The following is a 20,824-nucleotide window of genomic DNA, read 5'->3' as shown; positions in this document are numbered from 1 at the left end:
TGTCGGCTGGGCTAGCTTTTTCCCACCATTGGCCCATTTGTGTCAGGGCTTGAGGAGATCAGCTCCCCATATCTTCACCCCCAGTGTGTGTTTGTGAGTGAGTGTAAATCAGTAATGTCTAATATTGGTTTATGTGAGTTTCAATGACAAACACATAGAAAGCAGCCTCTCATACAAGTATGCAGGTAATTCAATCACATTTTTAAATCAATCATCACAATTGATGGGTATTGACAAGCACAGTTAGAGGCCTATGGAATGGGAGGATTGTGTTTGTGTTGGAAAAGCAAGGAGGGGTCTACAAATACCAATCCAATCTGCCAGAGAGGCAAGTGCAGCAGGAGGGTAACAGAGGGGTAGAGGAGGAGGGGGTGGAGGGAAGGCACCTTGCAACAGCTGGTCTCAATTATCCATGGAGGGGCTGGGGGGGGGGGTGTGTGTGAGACAGGGGGGATACGGGGGCTGAGTCTGTGTGTGAGACAGGGGGATGGGGGGGGGGGGGCGCTGAGACCACTGGCGCCAGAAGGGGAGCAACAGGTCAGGGAGGATGAAGATTATAAAAATACTATAGCAGGCAGTTGGCCTTGTGGTGGTGTGAGGGAGGGGTGGGTATACCTCGGCTGGCTCTGAGAATCAGTGCCACAGGATGTGCAATGGAAGAGTATGTGCGTGTAACAGGGCAGCTTTTTACCTCCACTTCCTGTAATATAACTTTCCTGTCCAAACAACAGAAGTTCATTCCTCTGTGACTACGACCAGAAATAGAATATTGTAATTTCCACAGCAGACTCGGGCCAGGACAGTTTGACAATCCTTTCCTGCAAAATTCTTAGACTGACTGGTATTACTGTCTAAGTGTGTGTATGTTTCGGTGTGTGTATCCCTTTGTCAGTGAGTCATGTATTGTATACATAGTTAGATATGTGGTTGTTGCCAGAGCCGTTTCTGCTTTACAGAAAATCCCCTCTATGGAAAGGGGACGTCTGTATCGCCCTCTAGTGGAGAAAGATGTGAAACACTGGATGACGTTCAAAGACACAGAACTGATCACGTCAGCTTTGAGTTCACCCCTCGCATGGTTAAGTTGAGGATATAGTGAGGGAATGCTGATCTCAGACCTGTGCTAAAAGACATCTACACAGAGCTCTAAGAAAACAGAAGTCAGATAGCCAGGCAGAGAAAATAGTTGTATTTCACAGCTTTTGACAGTTGCACTCTGTATCATAAAATCCCTCAAACAGTGAGACTGTCTCTACAATTTGTCTTTCATTATATAATATATTATATAAATATATATATTATATAAATATTAAAAAAATTGCACGAAGCACATAATTAAATCAACAAACATACCATCAATGACCAACAGCTGTGGACTGATCTTGATGCAGTGGACTGATCTTGATGCAGACTGTACGGTAAACGTTGTGTTTATATTGTTTAAATGAAGATAACCAGACTCACACATGATACCAGTCAGTAGACAGGTAGGTAGGTAACATGGATGTAAACAATGTGATAACGCAGCACTTAGAAAAACACCACACTAATCAGAAACAGTCCCTTTTCAAAATCAAAACCAATGTCAGAGAATCAAAACCCAAAAAAGTTTCAGATCTGAATCACACACCGCATGCATTGTGTATGTATAACTAAGAACACTACCCACACCGCACTGCACACTGTGACCCATCTCTGTTTGTCAGTTCAAGTGACCAACTTTTGGGAAAATAATCAAGCTATACGGTAGACAGATCTCTGATCTTTATGTGCTTTAGTCAACCCCTACCTCAACAAACCTACTGTACGTATGTCAACGACCAGGTTAACTATGGTGGGTGCCTATATATAAACTAAAACCTTGTAGAAACCATGCGTATAAGAAAGAATGTCCTGAAAGACAAAATGGTGAAACAATACCATGGAACAATTACACATTCAGCTACAATGTAAAACAAGCATGATTGTCCAAAAAGGGTTTGAGAACAACTTTCATCAGGTTGGATGAATATGTAACAGTTGCTGCTAGGCTATCTGAAAGATGCCTGTATGATAGTGGCACATCAAGATGCATAGCCAGGGAAAAGTGAGGAACCTGGCGCAACTACTTTCACACTCACATGCTCCCACACTTCTCGTACAATGCAATACCACAATGACTCCGATAACGGCACAAGGCAAAATAACCGCACTTAAAAACCTATAACATATGCTTAAAATAGAAACGAGATAAAAAGCGAATAAAATAAAGACTATGATATAATCCGGAACAGACCTGAGAGAACAGAACCCTGAGCCAAAGGACTTCTTCTGGACGTTGCCCAAGGACACTGATCTCCAACTCCCTCATTCTCTCTGGTTCATATAGAGTCAATGAACTAAGCAGACCAGACCCAGCTGCTATCCCAAAAACTATACTTTGGTATTTGTTTCATTAGACCATTGTTGATATACTCCCAAAATGTTTTGCATTTCAGCAATCAAGTTCAAGATATACTGCATAACTTTCAAAATACAGAAATACAGCCGGTATGATGCTTCGTTTTGCATCATACCGGCTGTATTTCTGTATTTTGAAAGTTAGATATCTTTAACTTGATTGCTGAAATGCAAAACAATTGGTGCTGTATCAACAATGGACTAATGACAACAAAAAACAGCATTTTGGGGGGAGTTTTCCTTTAAGACTAGAACAATGACAATCTTTTTCAACGGTAAATGGCCTGAGCAAGACATCATTTATCCACCATCTTTGGTCCCCAACCCCTAGTCCTAGGGAGCACTAGGGCATGCAACGGTTTGTTCCAACCCAGCATCAACACGACTGATTCAGCTACTCATTTAATCATTATAACCTAGAATAGCTGAATCAGGTGTGTTAGTGCTGGGTTGGAACAAATCCTTGCATACCCTGTAGCTCTCCAGAACCAGGATTGGTGACAACTGCCATAAGAAGTAAACAGACAGATCCTCTTTCTCATCCTCCTAAAAGAGTCTGGCTTTTGCCTTCTCTTGTCCAATGTTGACTGCAGCCCTGCTTCTTCCTCCCTGGATATCCGCTCCATCATGGTTCTCATCATCGTGGGCCCAGCTTCGCGTCAGAGGGGTGAGCTCCGGTGCAATCGAATCTCCGTCCTAAACAAACGTGAAAACAAACAGATACCAGAGTCAATTTTAAAATGTGGAAAAAGTAAGATGATCATTAGAAAGCAAATGACGGATTCCTCTTTAAATCTCTGTATTTCTCCAAAGCTCAGTTGTCCTGAGTCTTCACAACACTGCCAGGAGAGGGAGGGACACACTCAAGTTTTTTAATACTATATCTCTTGACACATTGATGAAAATAGACATGGCCTCTAAACCTTCAAGCTTCATATTGGACCCTATTCCAACTAAACTACAGAAAGAGCTGCTTCCTGTGCTTGGCCCTCCTATGTTGAACATAATAAACGGCTCTCTATCCACCGGATGTGTACCAAGCTCACTAAAAGTGGCAGTAATAAAGCCTCTCTTGAAAAAGCCAAACCTTGACCCAGAAAATATGAAATACTATCGGCCTATATCGAATCTCCCAATTAAAAAAATAATAATCTGTTGCGCAGCAACTCACTGCCTTCCTGTAAACTAACAACGTATACAAAACGCTTCAGTCTGGTTTTAGATCCCATCATAACACTGACTGCACTCGAAGGTGGTAAATGACCTTTTAATGGTGTCAGACCGAGGCTCTGCATATGTCCTCATGCTCCTAGACCTTAGTGCTGCTTTTGATACCATCGATCACCACATACTTTTGTAGAGACTGGAAACCCAAATTGGTCTACACGGTCAAGTTCTGGCCTGGTTTAGATCTTATCTGTCGGAAAGATATCAGTTTATCTCTGTGGATGGTTTGTCGTCAGACAAATCAACTGTAAGTTTCGGTGTTCCTCAAGGTTCCATTTTAGTGATGTCATTCGGAAACAATGTTAACTTTCACTGCTATGCGGACTTGACACAGCTGTACATTTTCGATAAAACATGGAGAAGCCCCAAAATTGCCCTCCATGGAAGCCTGTATTTCAGACATTAGGAAGTTACTTATTTTTACTTAATTTTTTACTTTTAAATTCAGACAAAAAAAAAAAGAGATGTTAGTTCTAGGTCCCAAGAAACAAAGAGATCTTCTGTTGGATCTGACAATTCATCTCAAATAAAACTGTAAAGGACCTCGGCGTTACTCTGGACCCTGATCTCTCTTTTGATGAACATATCAAGACTGTTTCAAGGACAGCTTTTTTCCATCTAAGTAACATTGCAAAAATCAGAAACTTTACCCAAAAATGCAGACAAATGAACCCATGCTTTTGTCACTTCTAGATTAGACTACTGCAATGCTCTACTCTCCGGCTAAAGCACTAAACAAACTTTAGTTAGTGCTAAACACGGCTGCTAGAATCTTGACTAGAACCAAAAAATGTGATCACATTACTCCAATGCTAGCCTCTCTACACTGGCTTCCTGTTAAAGTTAGGGCTGATTTCAAGGTTTTACTGCTAACCTACAAAGCATTACATGGGCTTGCTCCTATCCATCGCTCCGATTTGGTCCTGCCATACATATCTACACGTATTCTATGGTCACAAGATGCAGGCCTCCTTATTGTCCCTAGAATTTCTAAGCAAACAGCTGGAGGCAGGGCTTTCTCCTATAGAGCTCCATTTTTATGGAATGGTCTACCTATCCTTGTGAGAAACGCAGACTCAGTCTCAACCTTTAAGTCTTTACTGAAGACTCATCTCATCAGCAGGTCCTATGATTGAGTGTAGTCTGACCCAGGGGTGTGAAGGTGAACAGAAAGGCACTGGAGCGACGAACCACCCTTGCCGTTTCTGCCTGGCCGGTTCCCCTCTCTCCACTGGGATTCTCTGCCTCTAACCCTATTACGGGGCTGAGTCACTAGCTTACTGGCGCTCTTCCATGCCATCCCTAGGAGGGGTGCGTCACTTGAGTGGGTTGAGTCTCTAACGTGATCTTCCTGTCCGGTTTGGCACCCCCCTCGGGTCCGTGCCGTGTGGGAGATCTTCGTGGGCTATACTTGGCCTCGTCTCAGGGTAGTAAGTTGGTGGTTGAAGATATTCCTCTAGTGTTGTGGGGGCTGTGCTTTGGCAAAGTGGGTGGGGTTATATCCTGCCTGGTTGGCCCTGTCTGGGGGTATAGTTGGACGGGACCACAGGGTCTCCCAACCCCACCTGTCTCAGCCTCCAGTAATTATGCTGCAATAGTGTGTGTCGGGGGGCTAGGGTCAGTCTGTTATATCTGGAGTATTTCTCCTGTCTTATCCGGTGTCCTGTATGCTACCTCTAATTCTCTCTTTCTCTTTTCTCGGAGGACCTGAGCCCAAGGACCATACCTCAGGACTACCTGGGCTGATGACTCCTTGCTGTCTGCAGTCCACCTGGTCGTGCTGCTGCTCCAGTTTCAACTGTTCTGCCTGCGGCTATGGAACCATGTCCTGTTCACCGGACATGCAACCTTGTCCCGGGACCTGCTGTTTTCGACTCTCTCTACCGCACCTGCTGTCTAACTCTGAATGATCGGCTCTGAAAGCCAACTGACATTTACTCATGGAGGTGCTGACCTGTCGCACCCTCTACAACCACTGATTATTATTATTATTATTATTATTATTATTATTATTAGACCCTGCTGGTCATCTATGAATCCGGCACAGCCAGAAGAGTACTGGCCACCCTTAGGAGCCTGGTTCCTCTCTAGGTATCTTCCTAGGTTCCTGCCTTTGTAGGGAGTTTTTCCTAGCCACCGTGCTTCTACATCTACATTACTTGCTGTTTGGGGTTTTAGGCTGGGTTCTTGTATAAGCACTTTGTGACATCGGCTGATGTAAAAATGACTTTATAAAAGCATTTTTTTGATTGATTATGTGTGGTGCAGGTAAGCTGGTCATAGCTAGCTGGCTTAGCCTTGCACTCGAATGCCATCTTCCCCACACAACGCTAACAGTTTGAGATAAAGAGATCCATACAGTAAATGAAAGACAGAGGCCTCCTGACCTGAGGCTTGGAGAAGTTGTTGTCCATGCACCACTTGACAAAGTTCATCTTAGCTGCCTCCACAGTCTTCTCATCTCTCTTCTTAAAGTAGACCCTGATCAGCTGCTCAGCAAACCGATCTGGCAGCATCTGAGACACCTACAGGGGAGAACAATCATGTCAAATAATGTTTTCAAGATCCAAAAAGAACAGACTATTTCTAAAAAGATTTGAGAGTGCATTGTAGTATTGACCTGGTCCCTGCTGATCTGGGTGGTTTTGGTTGGGGTATTCTTACAGTAGAAACGCATGTTGTTGATGGGGTTCTTCTCCTTCATACCCCAGTCCATGTTGATGATCTGATGAAGAGAATTAAAAGAGGAACAGACAGAGATAAGGCGGGAGAGAGAGAGATAGGTAAAGAGTCAAAGAGAGTAGTGCTGAGCGATTACTGCTTTTCTAGGTCGGTTCGGTTATTAAAAAAAGTGTTACGGTTTTCGATATCTGTCATTTTTATAAAACATTAAATGCATTATGAAATAATGACAAAATATTTGAGCTTTTTAATTGTGAAGGATTTGATTTCTCTCTAGAGAAACAGTGTGTTGGGCTCACAAAAAACCTAGAACTAAATGGAATTCAAGTAATTAAACCAACGTTGGTCAATTAGTTGTTTAATAACCCGCCCCCAAAAAATGGTGGTTAATCTGGCCTTCATGGCAAATATGTCCTCTTAAATCTCCACCTGGTACAGTCAGAAGAAGACTGGCCACCCCTCAGAGCCTGGTTCCTCTAGGTTTCTTCTTTTCTAGGGAGTTTTTCCTAGCCACTGTGCTTCTACATCAGCATTGCTTGCTCTTTAGAGTTTTAGGCTGGGTATCTGTAAAACACTTTGTGACAACTGCTGATGTCAAAAGGGCTTTATAAAAACAAATGTTATTGATTGACATACTTCCAATAACGCAAACAGTAATAAAGGGTTATCTATAGACGGGCATGTTATGTGACATGTTTTGTCTTTGATCAGTTCCCTGATTGAGGTAAAAAGACTGGACACTCACATTGACTACAAAGTCCCCTGGCTCTAGAGTGAGGCCCTGGAGGTCGCTCTCAGGCCTGCACGTCGCCAATTCACTTGCCCATTTCAGGAGCTGTTCCTGGGCGAGAGAAGAGGAGGATGAGAGGCACATAATATGGATCTTCTAAAAAAAGCTCACCTAGAAAGCCATGGGAGGATATTCACCCTCCATCCCCCAGACATGCACACACACACCTGTGAGACCTCCACACGTTTCTTGGCTTGGGTCTGTCCCACATTCTTGTAGAGGTTTCTGCAGGTGATGTTCTGGAGGATCTTTCTGGCCTCGGCCAGCTCAGAGGATGAAGAGTACAGGATCTGCTCAAACACATGGTCTACATGGGGGGGGGGGGGGGAGAGACAAGGAGTGTGGGAAGAGAAGAGGTTAATCATGCAAACCAAACCCAGCCTGTTAGGGCAGCCATGACACCGAGAATAAAACCCTGACAACCAAAGAGGTTTGAACCATATAATGAGAGTGAGTAGACAAGACCAGAGAGAGCCATTCTACATATTATATTTCTATGGGGTTGAACTGACCAGTGAGTTTAGTGTAGGCCTCCATGTCATATATTGCTGTGGAGATGGTGAACATATTTCCCTCTGAACCTTGAATCTGGATGTAGGGTTCTGCCTTGACGAAGGCCTCTGTGATCCTGAATCAAGACAGACACAGGCACACACGCACTTAAATCAAACATGTAATTTTGAACCCATAACATACAGCAGAAAAACACCTGAATGTATGACTATATAAGAGATTGTAAGTCAGCTAGATATTTAACAGTAGAATGAATAGCTGTTGATGTGAGAGCACTTACATTGTCTCTATTATGTGTCCCACTTTGTGCTGGTAGGCTTTTCTGTGGAGGTAGTTGCGTGTGTGGAACATGTCGTACAGATTACCCACTTCCTGAATGCGGACAACACACATGGATATCACCGGTAACGTAAGTGACCTTGTCCGAGCCAGAGCGGCCCATAGGCTCCTGCCCCATCTTCTGATTCTGTAGCGTGAGGCAGCTTGATGTACAAGTACACCCCCTAGACAGGACACTAGTCTATAGCTGGGCCTAGTCTATATCACCAATAAAGTAGGCTAATACCTCATTACTTCAAGTTGAATGAAAACATAACAATGAAAGGAATGAATGGGAGGTGAAATCTAGGGCCAAGCCTTCACCTTTTCTCTAGTGCAGATCTGCTTCTTCCCATCTACCTCACACACACGAGCAAACTTGAGGAAGCGATGGTAGTCAAAGTTATTTTGGATGCCCAGGTGGTAGCAGTCCCTATGGGGAGGGAAAGAGAGAGTGTTGGTTTGGTCTTCAGTCTGGGTTATCCTTTTCTTTATGTATCCATTTTGTTTAAATGTGTTTAAACTGCTGTCCTGTTGTAATACTCCTGACGTAATTGTTTGTATGTTCCTGTTGTCATTTAAGTAAAAAAAAAAAATAATAATAATAATAAAAGCTCACTAAACAAAATGTACATTTGTATTAATTTCCTCTGCTCTAAAATAAAACAGAATTGAAACAGAAAGAGAGGGAGAGAGAGATTGATGGAAAGCTGCCCAAAGTGCACTTTCTTCCAATTATAAATTGGGTGGTTGGAGCCCTGAATGCGGACAATCTGGACCCTCTCTTTCTAAAATTATCCGCCAAAATGATTGCAATCCCTATTACTAGCCTGTTCAACCTCTATTTCGTATCGTCTGAGATCCCCAAAGATTGGATAGCTGTTGCGCTCATCCCCCTCTTCAAAGGGGGAGACACTCTAGACCCAAACTATTATACAGACCCATATCCATCCTGCCCTGCCTTACTAAAATCTTCAAAAACCTAGTTAACAAACAGATGAACGACCATTTCGAATCCCACCGTACCTTCTCCACTATGCAATCTGGTTTCCGAGCTGGTCACAGGTGCACCTCAGCCATGCTCAAGGTCCTAAACGATATAACCGCCATCGATAAAAGACAGTACTGTGCAGCCGTCTTCATCGACCTGGACAAGGCTTTCGACTGTCAATCACCGCATTCTTATCGGCAGACTCAATAGACTTGGTTTCTCAAATGATTGGCTCGCCTGGTTCACTAACTACTTCTCAGATAGAGTTCAGTGTGTCAAATCACAGGGCCTGTTGTCCGGATCTCAGGCAGTCTCTATGGGGGTGCCACAGGGTTCAATTCTCAGGCCGACTCTTTTCCCTGTATATATCAATGAGATATATAAATAATCGCTCTTGCTGCAGGTGATTCTTTTATCCACCTCTACGCAGACAACACCATTCTGTATACATCTGGCCCTTCTTTGGACACTGTGTAGCAAACCTCCAAACGGGCTTCAATGCCATACAACACTCCTTCCGTGGCCTACAACTGCTCTTAAATGCTAGTAAAACTAAATGCATGCTCTTCAACCGATTGCTGCCCGCACCCGCCCGCCCGCCTAGCATCACTACTCTGAACGGTTCTGACTTAGAATATGTGGACAACTACAAATACCTAGGTGCGGGTTAGACTGTAAACTCTTCCCAGACTCACATTAAACATCTCCAATCTAAAATTAAATCTAGAATCGGCTTCCTATTCGCAACAAAGCCTCCTTCAAGCATGCTGCCAAACATACCCTCGTAAAACTGACTATCCTACCAATTCTTGACTTTGGTGATATCATTTACAAAATAGCCTCCAACACTCTACTCTGCAAACTGGATGTAGTCCATCACAGCGCCATTCGTTTTGTCGCCAAACCCACTGGCTCCAGGTCATCTATAAGTCTTTCCTAGGTAAAGCCCCGCCTCATCCTGCCCACCATAGCAACACCCACCCGTAGCACATGCTCTAGCAGGTATATTTCACTGGTCACCCCCAAAGCCAACACTTCCTTTGACCGCCTTTCCTTCCAGTTCTCTGCTGCCAATGACTGGAACGAATTGCAAAAATCACTGAAGCTGGAGACTTATATCCTCTAACTTCAAGCATCAGCTGTCAGAGCAGCTTACCGATCACTGTACCTGCACACAGCCCATCTGTAAATAGCACACCCAACTACCTCATCCCCATATTGTTATTTATCTTCCTGCTCTTTTGCACCCCAGTATCTCTAATTGCACGTCATCATCTGCACATCTATCACTCCAGTGTTAACGCTAAATTGTAATGATTTCACCTCTATGGACTATTTATTGCCTTACCTCCCTACTCTTCTACATTTGCACACACTGTACATAGAAAACATCTATTGTGTTATTGACTGTACGTTTGTTTATGTGCAACTCTGTTGTTTTTGTCGCACTGCTTTGCTTTATCTTGGCCAGGTCACAGTTGAGAACTTGTTCAACTGACCTACCTGGTTAAATAAAAGGTGAACAACATTTTTTGGGGGACATTGAGCCTGTAATCAAACCCACAAATGCTGATGCTCCAGAAACTCAACTAGTCTAAAAAAAAGCAATAAAACTGGCCTTCTTTAATCAGAACAAAAGTTTTCAGCTGTGCTAACATAATTGCAAAAGGGTTTTCTAATGATCAATTAGCCTTTTAAAATGATAAACTTGGATTAGCTAGCACAATGTCCAATGGAACACAGGAGTGATGGTTGCTGATAATGGGCCTCTGTACGCCTATGTAGATATTCCATTAAATATTAGCCGTTTCCAGCTACAATAGTCATTTACAACATTAACAATGTCTACACTGTATTTCTGATCAATTTGATATTATTTCAATGGACATTTTTATTTGCTTTTCTTTAAAAAAAGGACATTTCTAAGTGACCCCAAACTTTTGAACGGTAGTGTACACCAGTGGTCCTATGTATTGTTAGATCTCTAATAGAGCCCCACAGTGGAGGGGTCATATAACCCATAAAACCTAGTGGTCAAACAAGGAAATGGTTCCAATCATTTTTCCCCATAGGGGATTTTAGAAACACTTAAAATGAGGGCTGTGTTTCTTGTAGGCTTACCCTGGTGTGATGTTTTGATAACCATGTAAATCTCTTGGAGAAGGTGACTTATCAACAGTTAGCTCTAAATACAGGCAAATATATTGATACAAGTCACCCTGTCCTAGAGAGATTTACACAGTTATCAGAACGAAACACAGCCCTTATTTTAAGTGTTTATAAAATCCCCTATGGGAAAAATGATTGAAACCATTTCCGTTTGACCGCTAGGTTTTATGGGTATTACGACACATACTCTATATAGCTTACTCCAGTAACTGATGATGGTTTATAAGAGAGATCAACTCCAACTGGGGTACTCACCTAGCGAAGTAGTCCCACTTGTCCACATCGATGCCGCTCATTTTGTTGGCCACAATCTCATAGAGGAAAGACTTATCCTCTGGACGACCCTTATAAGGCCACTGTGGAAAGACAACAACAGACTCAGAATTAGACTAATCCTTTGAAATCTGAGCATGTACAGTAACTCCAAATTAGTTCAAGGGATACTTAACCAGAGTTTTTATTGTATATATTTAACCAGGTAGGCCAGTTGAGAACAAGTTCTCATTTACAACTGCGACCTGGCCAAGATAAAGCAGCGCGACAAAAACAACAGTTACACATGGGATAAACAAAAGTACAGTCAATAACACAAAATAAAAAATCTATATACAGTGTGTGCAAATGTAAGATTAGGGAGGTAAGACTCACCCCCCCGTCTGAGAGGGGCAGGGTTCCCGACTCACCCCCCCCGTCTGAGAGGGGCAGGGTTCCCGACTCACCCCCCCCGTCTGAGAGGGGCAGGGTTCCCGACTCACCCCCCCCGTCTGAGAGGGGCAGGGTTCCCGACTCACCCCCCCCCGTCTGAGAGGGGCAGGGTTCCCGACTCACCCCCCCCGTCTGAGAGGGGCAGGGTTCCCGACTCACCCCCCCCGTCTGAGAGGGGCAGGGTTCCCGACTCACCCCCCCCGTCTGAGAGGGGCAGGGTTCCCGACTCACCCCCCCCGTCTGAGAGGGGCAGGGTTCCCGACTCACCCCCCCCGTCTGAGAGGGGCAGGGTTCCCGACTCACCCCCCCCGTCTGAGAGGGGCAGGGTTCCCGACTCACCCCCCCCGTCTGAGAGGGGCAGGGTTCCCGACTCACCCCCCCCGTCTGAGAGGGGCAGGGTTCCCGACTCACCCCCCCGTCTGAGAGGGGCAGGGTTCCCGACTCACCCCCCCCGTCTGAGAGGGGCAGGGTTCCCGACTCACCCCCCCCGTCTGAGAGGGGCAGGGTTCCCGACTCACCCCCCCCGTCTGAGAGGGGCAGGGTTCCCGACTCACCCCCCCCGTCTGAGAGGGGCAGGGTTCCTGACTCACCCCCCGTCTGAGAGGGGCAGGGTTCCTGACTCACCCCCTGTCTGAGGGGGACAGTGTTCTGTGGTCCCGCGATCTGTTCCTTGATGAAGACCAGGTCATCAGGTAGGACCAGGCCATGATCCTTCATCACCGGCTCTAAGGCATTCACAGACACCAGGTGGTCAAACATCGCAAGGGACGCCTCCTCGTGCTGTAACACACACATAAATATACATGTGACACAGACATTCTCACGCCCACACAGGAAGATGAGGAGAGAATGCTATGACAAGAAAGAGGAGGTTATTCAGACTGTAGTCTTACCTTCCACTTGGACTTTGGACACATTTTGGGGATGAACATCCTATCAAACATGTGAGAGAAAGGACCATGACCTGGAAAGAAATCACATTCAACAGAATAAGATTGGAAAGGGGAGGGAGGGAAGGAGGGAGGGAGTGAGACTCACCCAGGTCGTGACAGAGCCCAGCAATCTGGACACACAGGATGTCTCTACTGGAGATGAGGAGCTCAGGTTGTCTCTCATTCAACTCCTGGACCAGCCGACCTGCTAGGTAGCCCACCCTGAAAACACAACCACAACACAACCAATGAATAATCATTGTACAACCAATTAAACCTGCCAGGCTACCACAGGGGTGGGAAGGGGCTCGGGTCTGAAAAGCAACTAGGCCAGTTTCTGTTGTCTTTTAAATGCAGGATAGGGCCTCTGAAACCACATAGGCTGAATCCCAATTCTCCACGCTTTTCCAGAAGTGTGCACTTGAACACTTCCCATTATGGATTTAAAAGCATATGATTGGTGTAAGCATAGCCTATACACTTTGGGAGAAGGGTGGAACCTAAGCTTCCCTTAAGGTAAATTGACTATATAAGTACTCCAGCGCCGTTTAAGATGAGGGAGGACGCAGTTTTTTAATGAGCACTACCTTATTTCTATTACAGCATATTGGATGACTATCATTCATATTTCATTCACCCAGCTCAGTGTAACATCGATAAGTTTAGGCTACTACATGATACTCAAATTGTCCCTGTACTGTTAGGGATTTCTGCCCTGTTCATACAAGAGACCACCGGAAACTTATTTGATCAGAGGTTAGTTTGTTTAATAAGGATTGCAACCCAGAGCAGACACTAACAGTAATTTGCAAGTAACACACTCAGTTCAAAATAGGGTGTTTCCCCTTTTTATCCCTTACTGAGGTTCACCCCGCCCAGGGTGATGTCCCTTAACTTTAATACCATATAAGCTCATAATTAATAGTAGCTAACAAAGATGTTTCTGCTAGGCGGAGCTTCGTTTATGGTTATTTGCAGTTCGTTTTCCAATCCTTCTACTTCCTATTGAGATCATGTGCTACCAGAAGAAAGACTGGAACATAGTATGAACAGGAAATGAAAGTATAGTTTCAACAAACAGGCATATGACTTGTGTATAGGTGACCTCTTCATGCACTTACAAAGTGTCTACCACTGATTCTTAATCTCAAGCAAAACATTCATCATGGTACTTTTGTAATTACAGGTGTTCCTATAATGTACAGATATTACAAAATCCTTTCAATACCCATCGTGGAGGTTGCTACAACCTAGCCTATGAATTAAAGTATATATTGTAGATGCACAGGTCAAGAGAAACATTTGAGTGACAGACAGTGGCACAATCAATACCGCCTTGCACACTCTTGCCTCCATCAGTGTGTTAAATCGGAGGGCCTGTTGTCCGGACCTCTGGCAGTCTCTATGGGGGTACCACAGGGTTCAATTCTCAGGCCGACTCTTTTCTCTGTATATATCAATGATGTCGCTCTTGCTGCTGGTGATTCCCTGATCCAGCTCTATGCTGACATCACCATTCTGTATACTTCCGGTCCTTCTTTGGACACTGTGTTAACTAAACTCCAAACGAGCTTCAATGCCATACAACACTCCTTCCGTGGCCTACAACTGCTCTTAAATGCTAGTAAAACCAAATGCATGCTTTTCAACCATTCGCTGCCTGCATCCGCCCACCATCACTACCCTGGACGGTTCTGACTTAGAATATGTGGACAACGATCTAGGTGTCTGGCTAGACTGTAAACTCTCCTTCCAGACTCATATTAAACATCTCCAATCCAAAATTAAATCTAGAATCGGCTTTCTATTTCGCAACAAAGCCTCCTTCACTCACGCCGCCAAACTTACCCTAGTAAAACTGACTATCCTACCGATCCGACTTCAGCGATGGCATCTACAAAATAGCTTCCAATACTCTACTCAGCAAAATGGATGCAGTCTATCACAGTGCCATACGTTTTGTTACCAAAGCCCCTTATACCACCCACCACTGCAACCTGTAAGCTCTAGTCGGCTGGCCCTCGCTACATATTCGTCGCCAGACCCACTGGCTCCAGGTCATCTATAAGTCTATGCTAGGTAAAGCTCCGCCTTAGCTCACTGGTCACGATAACAACACCCACCCGCAGCACGCGCTCCAGCAGGTATATCTCACTGGTCATCCCCAAAGCCAACACCACTTGCCTTTCCTTCCAGTTCTCTGCTGCCAGTGACTGGAACGAATTGCTTTGTCATTATTGGGTATTGTGTGTAGATTGAAAAAAAAAGAACTATCTATTTTAGAATAAGGCTGTAATGTAACAAAATGTGGAAAAAGTCAACGGGTCTGAATACTTTCTGAACGCATGTATAAGGTCCCTCAGTCGAGCAATGTATTTCAAAACAGATTCAACCACAAAGACCAGGGAGGTTTTCCAATGCCTCACCAAGGGCACCTACTTGTAGATGAGTAAAACAGTCACTACACCCAGTTACTACAAAGATACAGGCGTCCTTCCTAACTCAGTTGCCGGAGAGGAAGGAAAGCGCTAAGGGAATTCACCAGGAGGTCAATGGTGACTTTAAAACAGTTAGAGTTTAATGGCTGTGATAGAAAACTGAGGATGGATCCACAATACTAAACTAATTGATGGAGTGAAAAGAAGGAAGCCTGAATAAAAATACTACAACGCATCCTGCTTGCAGTAAGTCACTAAAGTAAAACAGCCAAAAATGTGGCAAAGAAATGTACTTTGTCCTGAATACAAAGCATTATGTTTGGGGCAAATCCAACACAGAGTACAACTCTACATATTTTCAAGCATGGTGGTGGCTGCATCATGTTATGGGTATTTGTCATTGCAAGGACTAGGGAGGTTTTTTTAATGATAAAAATAAACTGAATATAGCTAAGCACAGGCAAATTCTAGAGGAAAACCTGGTTCAGTCTGCTTTCTACAGACACAAATTCACCTTTCAGCAGGACAATAACCTAAAACACAAGGCCAAATATACCTTACACTGGAGTTTCTTACCAAGACGACATTGAATGTCCCTGAGTGGCCTAGTTACAGTTCTGACTTAAAAATCAGCATGAAATTCTAATGGCAAGACTTGAAAATGGCTGTCCAGCAATGATCAATAACCAACTTGACAGAGTCCAAAGAATAAAAATAAATTCTGTGCAAATATCGTACAATCCAGGTGTGGAAAGCTCTTAGAAACAGAAAGACTCACAGCTGTAAATTGCCACCAAAGGTGATTAACATGTATTGAATCTAGGGATTGAATACTTGTGATCAAGATGTGTTCATTTTATTTTTTACAAATGTTCACATTTTTCTTCCACTTTGACATTAGAGTATTTTGTGTAAACTATTCACAAAAAAATGACAATCCATTTTAATCCCACTTGGTAAACAACAAAATGTGGAAAAAGTGAATGGGTGTGAATACTTTCTGAAGCCACTGTATATTCTGAAATCTGGCCACGGACCACACTTTGAGAACTCCTGCCCTATGGAGTGCTCAAGCACACATAATACACATAATACTACCCTATGGCAGGGGTGGGCAACATACAGCCCGCAGACCAGATCCCATTCAATCAAGCCCAGGGGAGGTTTGAGTTAAAAATATGTTTTATTTTTGCTTAAGGGAGGGGTTATTCATTTTGGGCGGCCCAACGTGGCCCTCACGTGGCCCTCAAGACGAAATGATTGCCCACCCCTGCCCTATGGAGTACTCAAGCACCCACAATCATACCCTATGGAGTGTTCGAAGCGGTTGTGGGAGGCCCCAGGGAAGACAAAGTACGCTCCTCCCAGCTGCTTGATGTGGCGGAGCCTCTGGAACTGAGGGGTGTCCATGATACGGACCAGCAGAGGATGCATCTCTACATGGCCATGGATGGGGTCATTAAACACCTACAGGAGACAATAAAACACGTTATTGCTGATACTCTTACTGACTATACTAATAGACTTCCTCTTTTTCTCTCTCTGGAATAGATGACGGTACATATCTTGAGAGCCTGACAATACAGGAAATGCTGATGTCTTATATAAGGGCAGCAGTAGCCTAGTGGTTAGAGCATTGGGCCAGTAACCAAAAGGTTGCTGGATCAAATCCCTGAGCGGACAAGCTAAAAATCTGTCGTTCTGCCCCTGAACAAGGCAGTTAACCCACTGTTCCCCAGTAGGCCATCATTGTAAATAAGAATTTGTTCTTAACTGACTTGCCTTGTTAAATTAAAAAAAAACTCTTAGTCATGGCTGGTTCCACCCCTCCCCAGCAGATCAGTACACTCTTGTTTTCTTCCTGTGGCTGTGTGTATCGGGTCATTGCGCACAAACAAGTGATAACATTATAACGTACTCCTCTCTGTTCAAGCCAGCCTCTGTTCATCTCATATCTCCACACAGCTGTGCCCTTGAAAGATATGAGAAGAACAGGATGACTGAGACACTGCGGTCACTCTCAGAGGGCATTTGTCTTATGCCGTGTGACCAAGTTGAACAGAAGCCCAGAAGGTTGGAAACAATAACAGGATGTCCTTGACGATATTCCCAGACCAGCTGCAGAAAGAAGAGAGGGGGGGAACCCATCCTTTCTCAAGCACAGTATTGCAAGTTATGAAATTCTCTTGACCAATGTTAAGAATAATTGTTAACTATTAATATTAAACGAAGCAGGTAAATACGTAATTTCACACATATGTCTCCCTCATTTTGTCTTTCATTCCCTCTCTTTAGCCTTTGAGGAGGATAACAGAGGTTAGTTGTGCAGTCTGTGTTACCTTGATGGTCTCTGCTGCCATCTGCCACAGCTTCCTCAGACTGTGCAGGATCTGCAGCCGGGTGCCTAGAGGCCTGAGGAGGAGGAGAGAGAGAGAGTGTGTTCAACTTCATAATCATAAAAGCACAAACAACACAACCCGAGGCATTGACTGAAAAACATGTCACAAATCAACCAAGGTTATTAGAGGGCCCGGTGCACATTTGATTGCCATGCCACTGAAGATTTGCATACCACCACCACACCCAACATAACACCACACCTACCCTATACCCATTTTATCCAGAAGTGTCTCTGTGAGGTATCGTAACCCCACTCCTGTCATCTTTTGCTCTGTGTGGGGAAAAAAAATAAAAAAAATAACAGGTCATCTTTCCTGTGTGTGCGTCAGTCATTAACGATGTGTAAACATGCACAATGAGAATAAAATGTCACAGGTCAATTGCATGGCATTAAACCAGAACCGTGTGTGCGTAGTTAAAGCGATAAGAACTTGTTAGTCTAGTTAAGGTACTGTAGTTCAAAGGACAATGTAGTCTTTCTGGGTGCTCTTGACCCCCTCACGTCCACGGAACACAATTTAGTTTCAAGCTTTCAAGACACGTTTCAAGCCAAGCTTGTTCAATCAAATATGTGTAGTTAGATAGCGAAGATATGCAAAAACGCTGATCAAAACAAACGAACCTCTGAATGTATCCTCCCATGTCCAGTGACCTTCTTGACGCAGGTATCTACAAACGTCCTCGACACCCCACTTCCCGAAGTCCTGCCACGCCGCCTCATAAACCCGCTTCTCCGGGGTTTTGAACTGATCACTACTACTAGAATTCGGCAAATCTTCTCTGGGACGCTTTCGAATATCCATCATGATCGGTGATTGAACCGTGCCGGTAACACCTTCGAGCCGGTACTGGGGGCTTCCTTCCGCGCTAAGTGTTTTTAAACTATGGCGCGTTCTACTAAATTGTCTACTAAACTGGTTCTCTTTCCGAAACGAGTTCCCTTTTTTACTGGGCTGGCCGACCAGAAGGAGGGAGGAGCGATCAAAGATTGTATAAAGAGACGAAGATACAAAGTAATTTGACAGTCCCATGATACTACTGTATGCATGCCATGCGGACATAGAAAACAACATTGGCTTCTTCGCAAATAGCCATAGGAAGGAGAGCTGACAAAGTATGCAACATTTACTCTATGAAAATATAAACTGTGTACAATTATTTTTTTAATCATGTCATTACGTTGATAAAACCCGGAAGTGATTCACAGAGATAATCTCAGTTAAAAAAAAATCTTTGTAATAGTAATGAGGCTTGTGTACAGGACGCCATTGGTCAAAAATAATCTGGGCGGCTGTCTTCGTGCACGACTGCCTGTCCCTGAAAACACCCCCCAAATATGGACTGGAACAGAATGCCTGGACTGGAGAAAAGTTATTGTAGTTCGTTAAAAAAATACAATATATTAGACTAATGCGATATTACACAACATTATTTTATATTCTGTGCCCCAGCTCAGCAGTCCACTGCAGTCTTTTAGAGTTGTAATGAGTGTATTTCACCAGTAGACAGAGACATTTCTTCTCTTTTACGATCAGTGTACAGGTCCATAGGGAATGTAATGCTAGCTAGCTAGCGAGGGTATAGCATGCTTCCAGATCTTTAAGCCATTGTCTCTAATATGTAGGCTATGTTAAGGCAATGACAGCCAGAGGAGTTGGCTAAAGCAGATATCGTTGGATCGTTGACCAGGCTAGAAGGCAGATGGACTTACATGATTTTTCTGAACCAAACTAAACCAAAGGAGGCCCAAAGCTCAAATAGGAGTTTATAACATGATGCTTGCCTTGAGGGGTTGGAGCCCAAAGAGGCATTTTTTTTTACATCAATCTATGAGCCATTCATTTTAAAATGCTGACTGGACGTGAATAAGAAAGAGTGAGGTGAGACTGCACTGTGGTTATTATTTTGAGTTATCTGGAAGGTATGGATGACTGGTCATCAACAAAGCCCATCATTTTACAGTTTGCCCAAATCAAATCCCCCATTCTTGCAGAAAGAAGAATTAATGATGAATGGCTAGGGAATGTCCCAACAGCTTGAGCTGCCGGTGGTTAGGCTAAGACATACAGTGCATTCGGAAAGTATTCAGATCCCTTGACTTTTTCCACATTTTGTCACGTTACAGCCTTATTCTAAAATTGATTAAATCGTTTTTCCCTCTCATCAATCTACACACAATACCCCATAATGGGGATAACTGTCCAAGCTTCCTGCCATCCAGGACCTCTATACCATGCAGAGGAAGGCCCTAAAAATTGCAGACTCCAGCCACCCTAGTCATAGATTGTTCTCTCTGCTACCACACAGCAAGCAGTACCGGAACACCAAGTCTATGTCCTAGAGGCTTCTAAACAGCTTCTACCCCAAAGCCAGAAGACTCCTGAACACCTAATCAAATGGCTTCTCAGACTATTTGCATTGCCCCCCCCCCCCCCCCCCCTTTTACGCCGCTGCTACTCTGTTATTATCTGTGCATAGTGACTTTAATAACTCTACCAACATGTACATATTACCTCTATTACCTCGACTAACCGGTGCCCCTGCACATTGACTCTGTACCAATACCACCTGTATATCTGTATATAGTCTCGCTATTGTTATTTTACTGCTGCTCTTTAATTACTTGTTACTTTTATTACTTTTATTTCTTATTCGTTTTTTTAAACTGCATTGTTGGTTAGGGGCTTGTTGCATTGTTGTATTCGGCGCATGTGACTAATAAAATGTGATTGTGATTTGATTTGAATGACAAAGCAAAAACAGGTTTTTATAATTATTAGCAAATTTCTCTTAAAAAAACGACATAAATATCACATTTACATAAGTATTCAGACCCTTCACTCAGTACTTTGTTAAAGCACCTTTGGCAGCGATTACAGCCTCAAGTCTTCTTGGGTATGACGCTACAAACTTGGCACACCTGTATTTGTTTCTCCCATTCTTCTCTGCAGATCCTCTCAGGCTCTGTAAGGTTGGATGGGGAGCATCGCTGCACAGCTATTTTCAAGTCTCTCCAGAGATGTTCGATCGGGGTTCAAGTCCAAGTACATTCAGAGACTTGTACCGAAGCCACTCCTGCGTTGTCTTGGCTGCGTGCTTAAGGTTGTTGTCCTGTTGGAAGGTGAAGCTTCGCCCCAGTCTGAGGTCCTGTGCGCTCTGTAGCAGGTTTTCATTGAGGAACTCCTGTACTTTGCTCTGTTCATCATCTCCCAGTCCCTGA

At 44.0% G+C, this 20,824-nt stretch overlaps 1 protein-coding gene across 2 annotated transcripts; it reads right to left on the bottom strand.

The window, feature by feature from the left end:
- Positions 1-1,168: 1,168 nt before the first annotated feature.
- On the bottom strand, positions 1,169-18,575 carry LOC106566563 (SAM domain and HD domain 1). Of its 2 annotated transcripts, none has more exons than XM_014134687.3 (16): positions 18,227-18,575; positions 17,809-17,875; positions 17,544-17,616; positions 16,511-16,671; positions 12,873-12,988; positions 12,728-12,798; positions 12,459-12,614; positions 11,385-11,485; positions 8,294-8,402; positions 7,932-8,023; positions 7,651-7,766; positions 7,306-7,445; positions 7,094-7,183; positions 6,287-6,391; positions 6,054-6,191; positions 1,169-3,135 (listed from the first exon to the last, which is right to left on the bottom strand). In XM_014134687.3, the coding sequence occupies exons 1-16, from the start codon at positions 18,408-18,410 to the stop codon at positions 2,986-2,988; spliced, it is 1,869 nt and encodes a 622-aa protein (XP_013990162.2). In that variant the 5' UTR covers positions 18,411-18,575; the 3' UTR covers positions 1,169-2,985. The 2 variants fall into 2 exon arrangements, with proteins under 2 accessions (XP_013990162.2, XP_013990161.1); XM_014134686.3 differs by having other exon boundaries at positions 7,094-7,189; positions 18,227-18,573.
- Positions 18,576-20,824: the final 2,249 nt, after the last annotated feature.

This window comes from Salmo salar, chromosome 13 (assembly GCF_965601325.2).
Source record: "Salmo salar chromosome 13, fSalSal1, whole genome shotgun sequence".
Classification (NCBI taxonomy): domain Eukaryota; kingdom Metazoa; phylum Chordata; class Actinopteri; order Salmoniformes; family Salmonidae; genus Salmo; species Salmo salar.
This window is presented reverse-complemented; position numbering and strand designations above follow the sequence as displayed.

Bases quoted from the DNA above. Each gene is read 5' to 3' on its own strand.
- LOC106566563 (XM_014134686.3), bottom strand. From the start codon at position 18,410: ATGATGGATATTCGAAAGCGTCCCAGAGAAGATTTGCCGAATTCTAGT. The intron at 12,615-12,727 runs GTAAGACTACAG...TGTGTGTTACAG, and splicing joins GTCCAAAGTCCAAGTGGAAG to CACGAGGAGGCGTCCCTTGC. The intron at 6,392-7,093 runs GTGAGTGTCCAG...TCTCTTCATCAG, and splicing joins CAGGGGACTTTGTAGTCAAT to ATCATCAACATGGACTGGGG.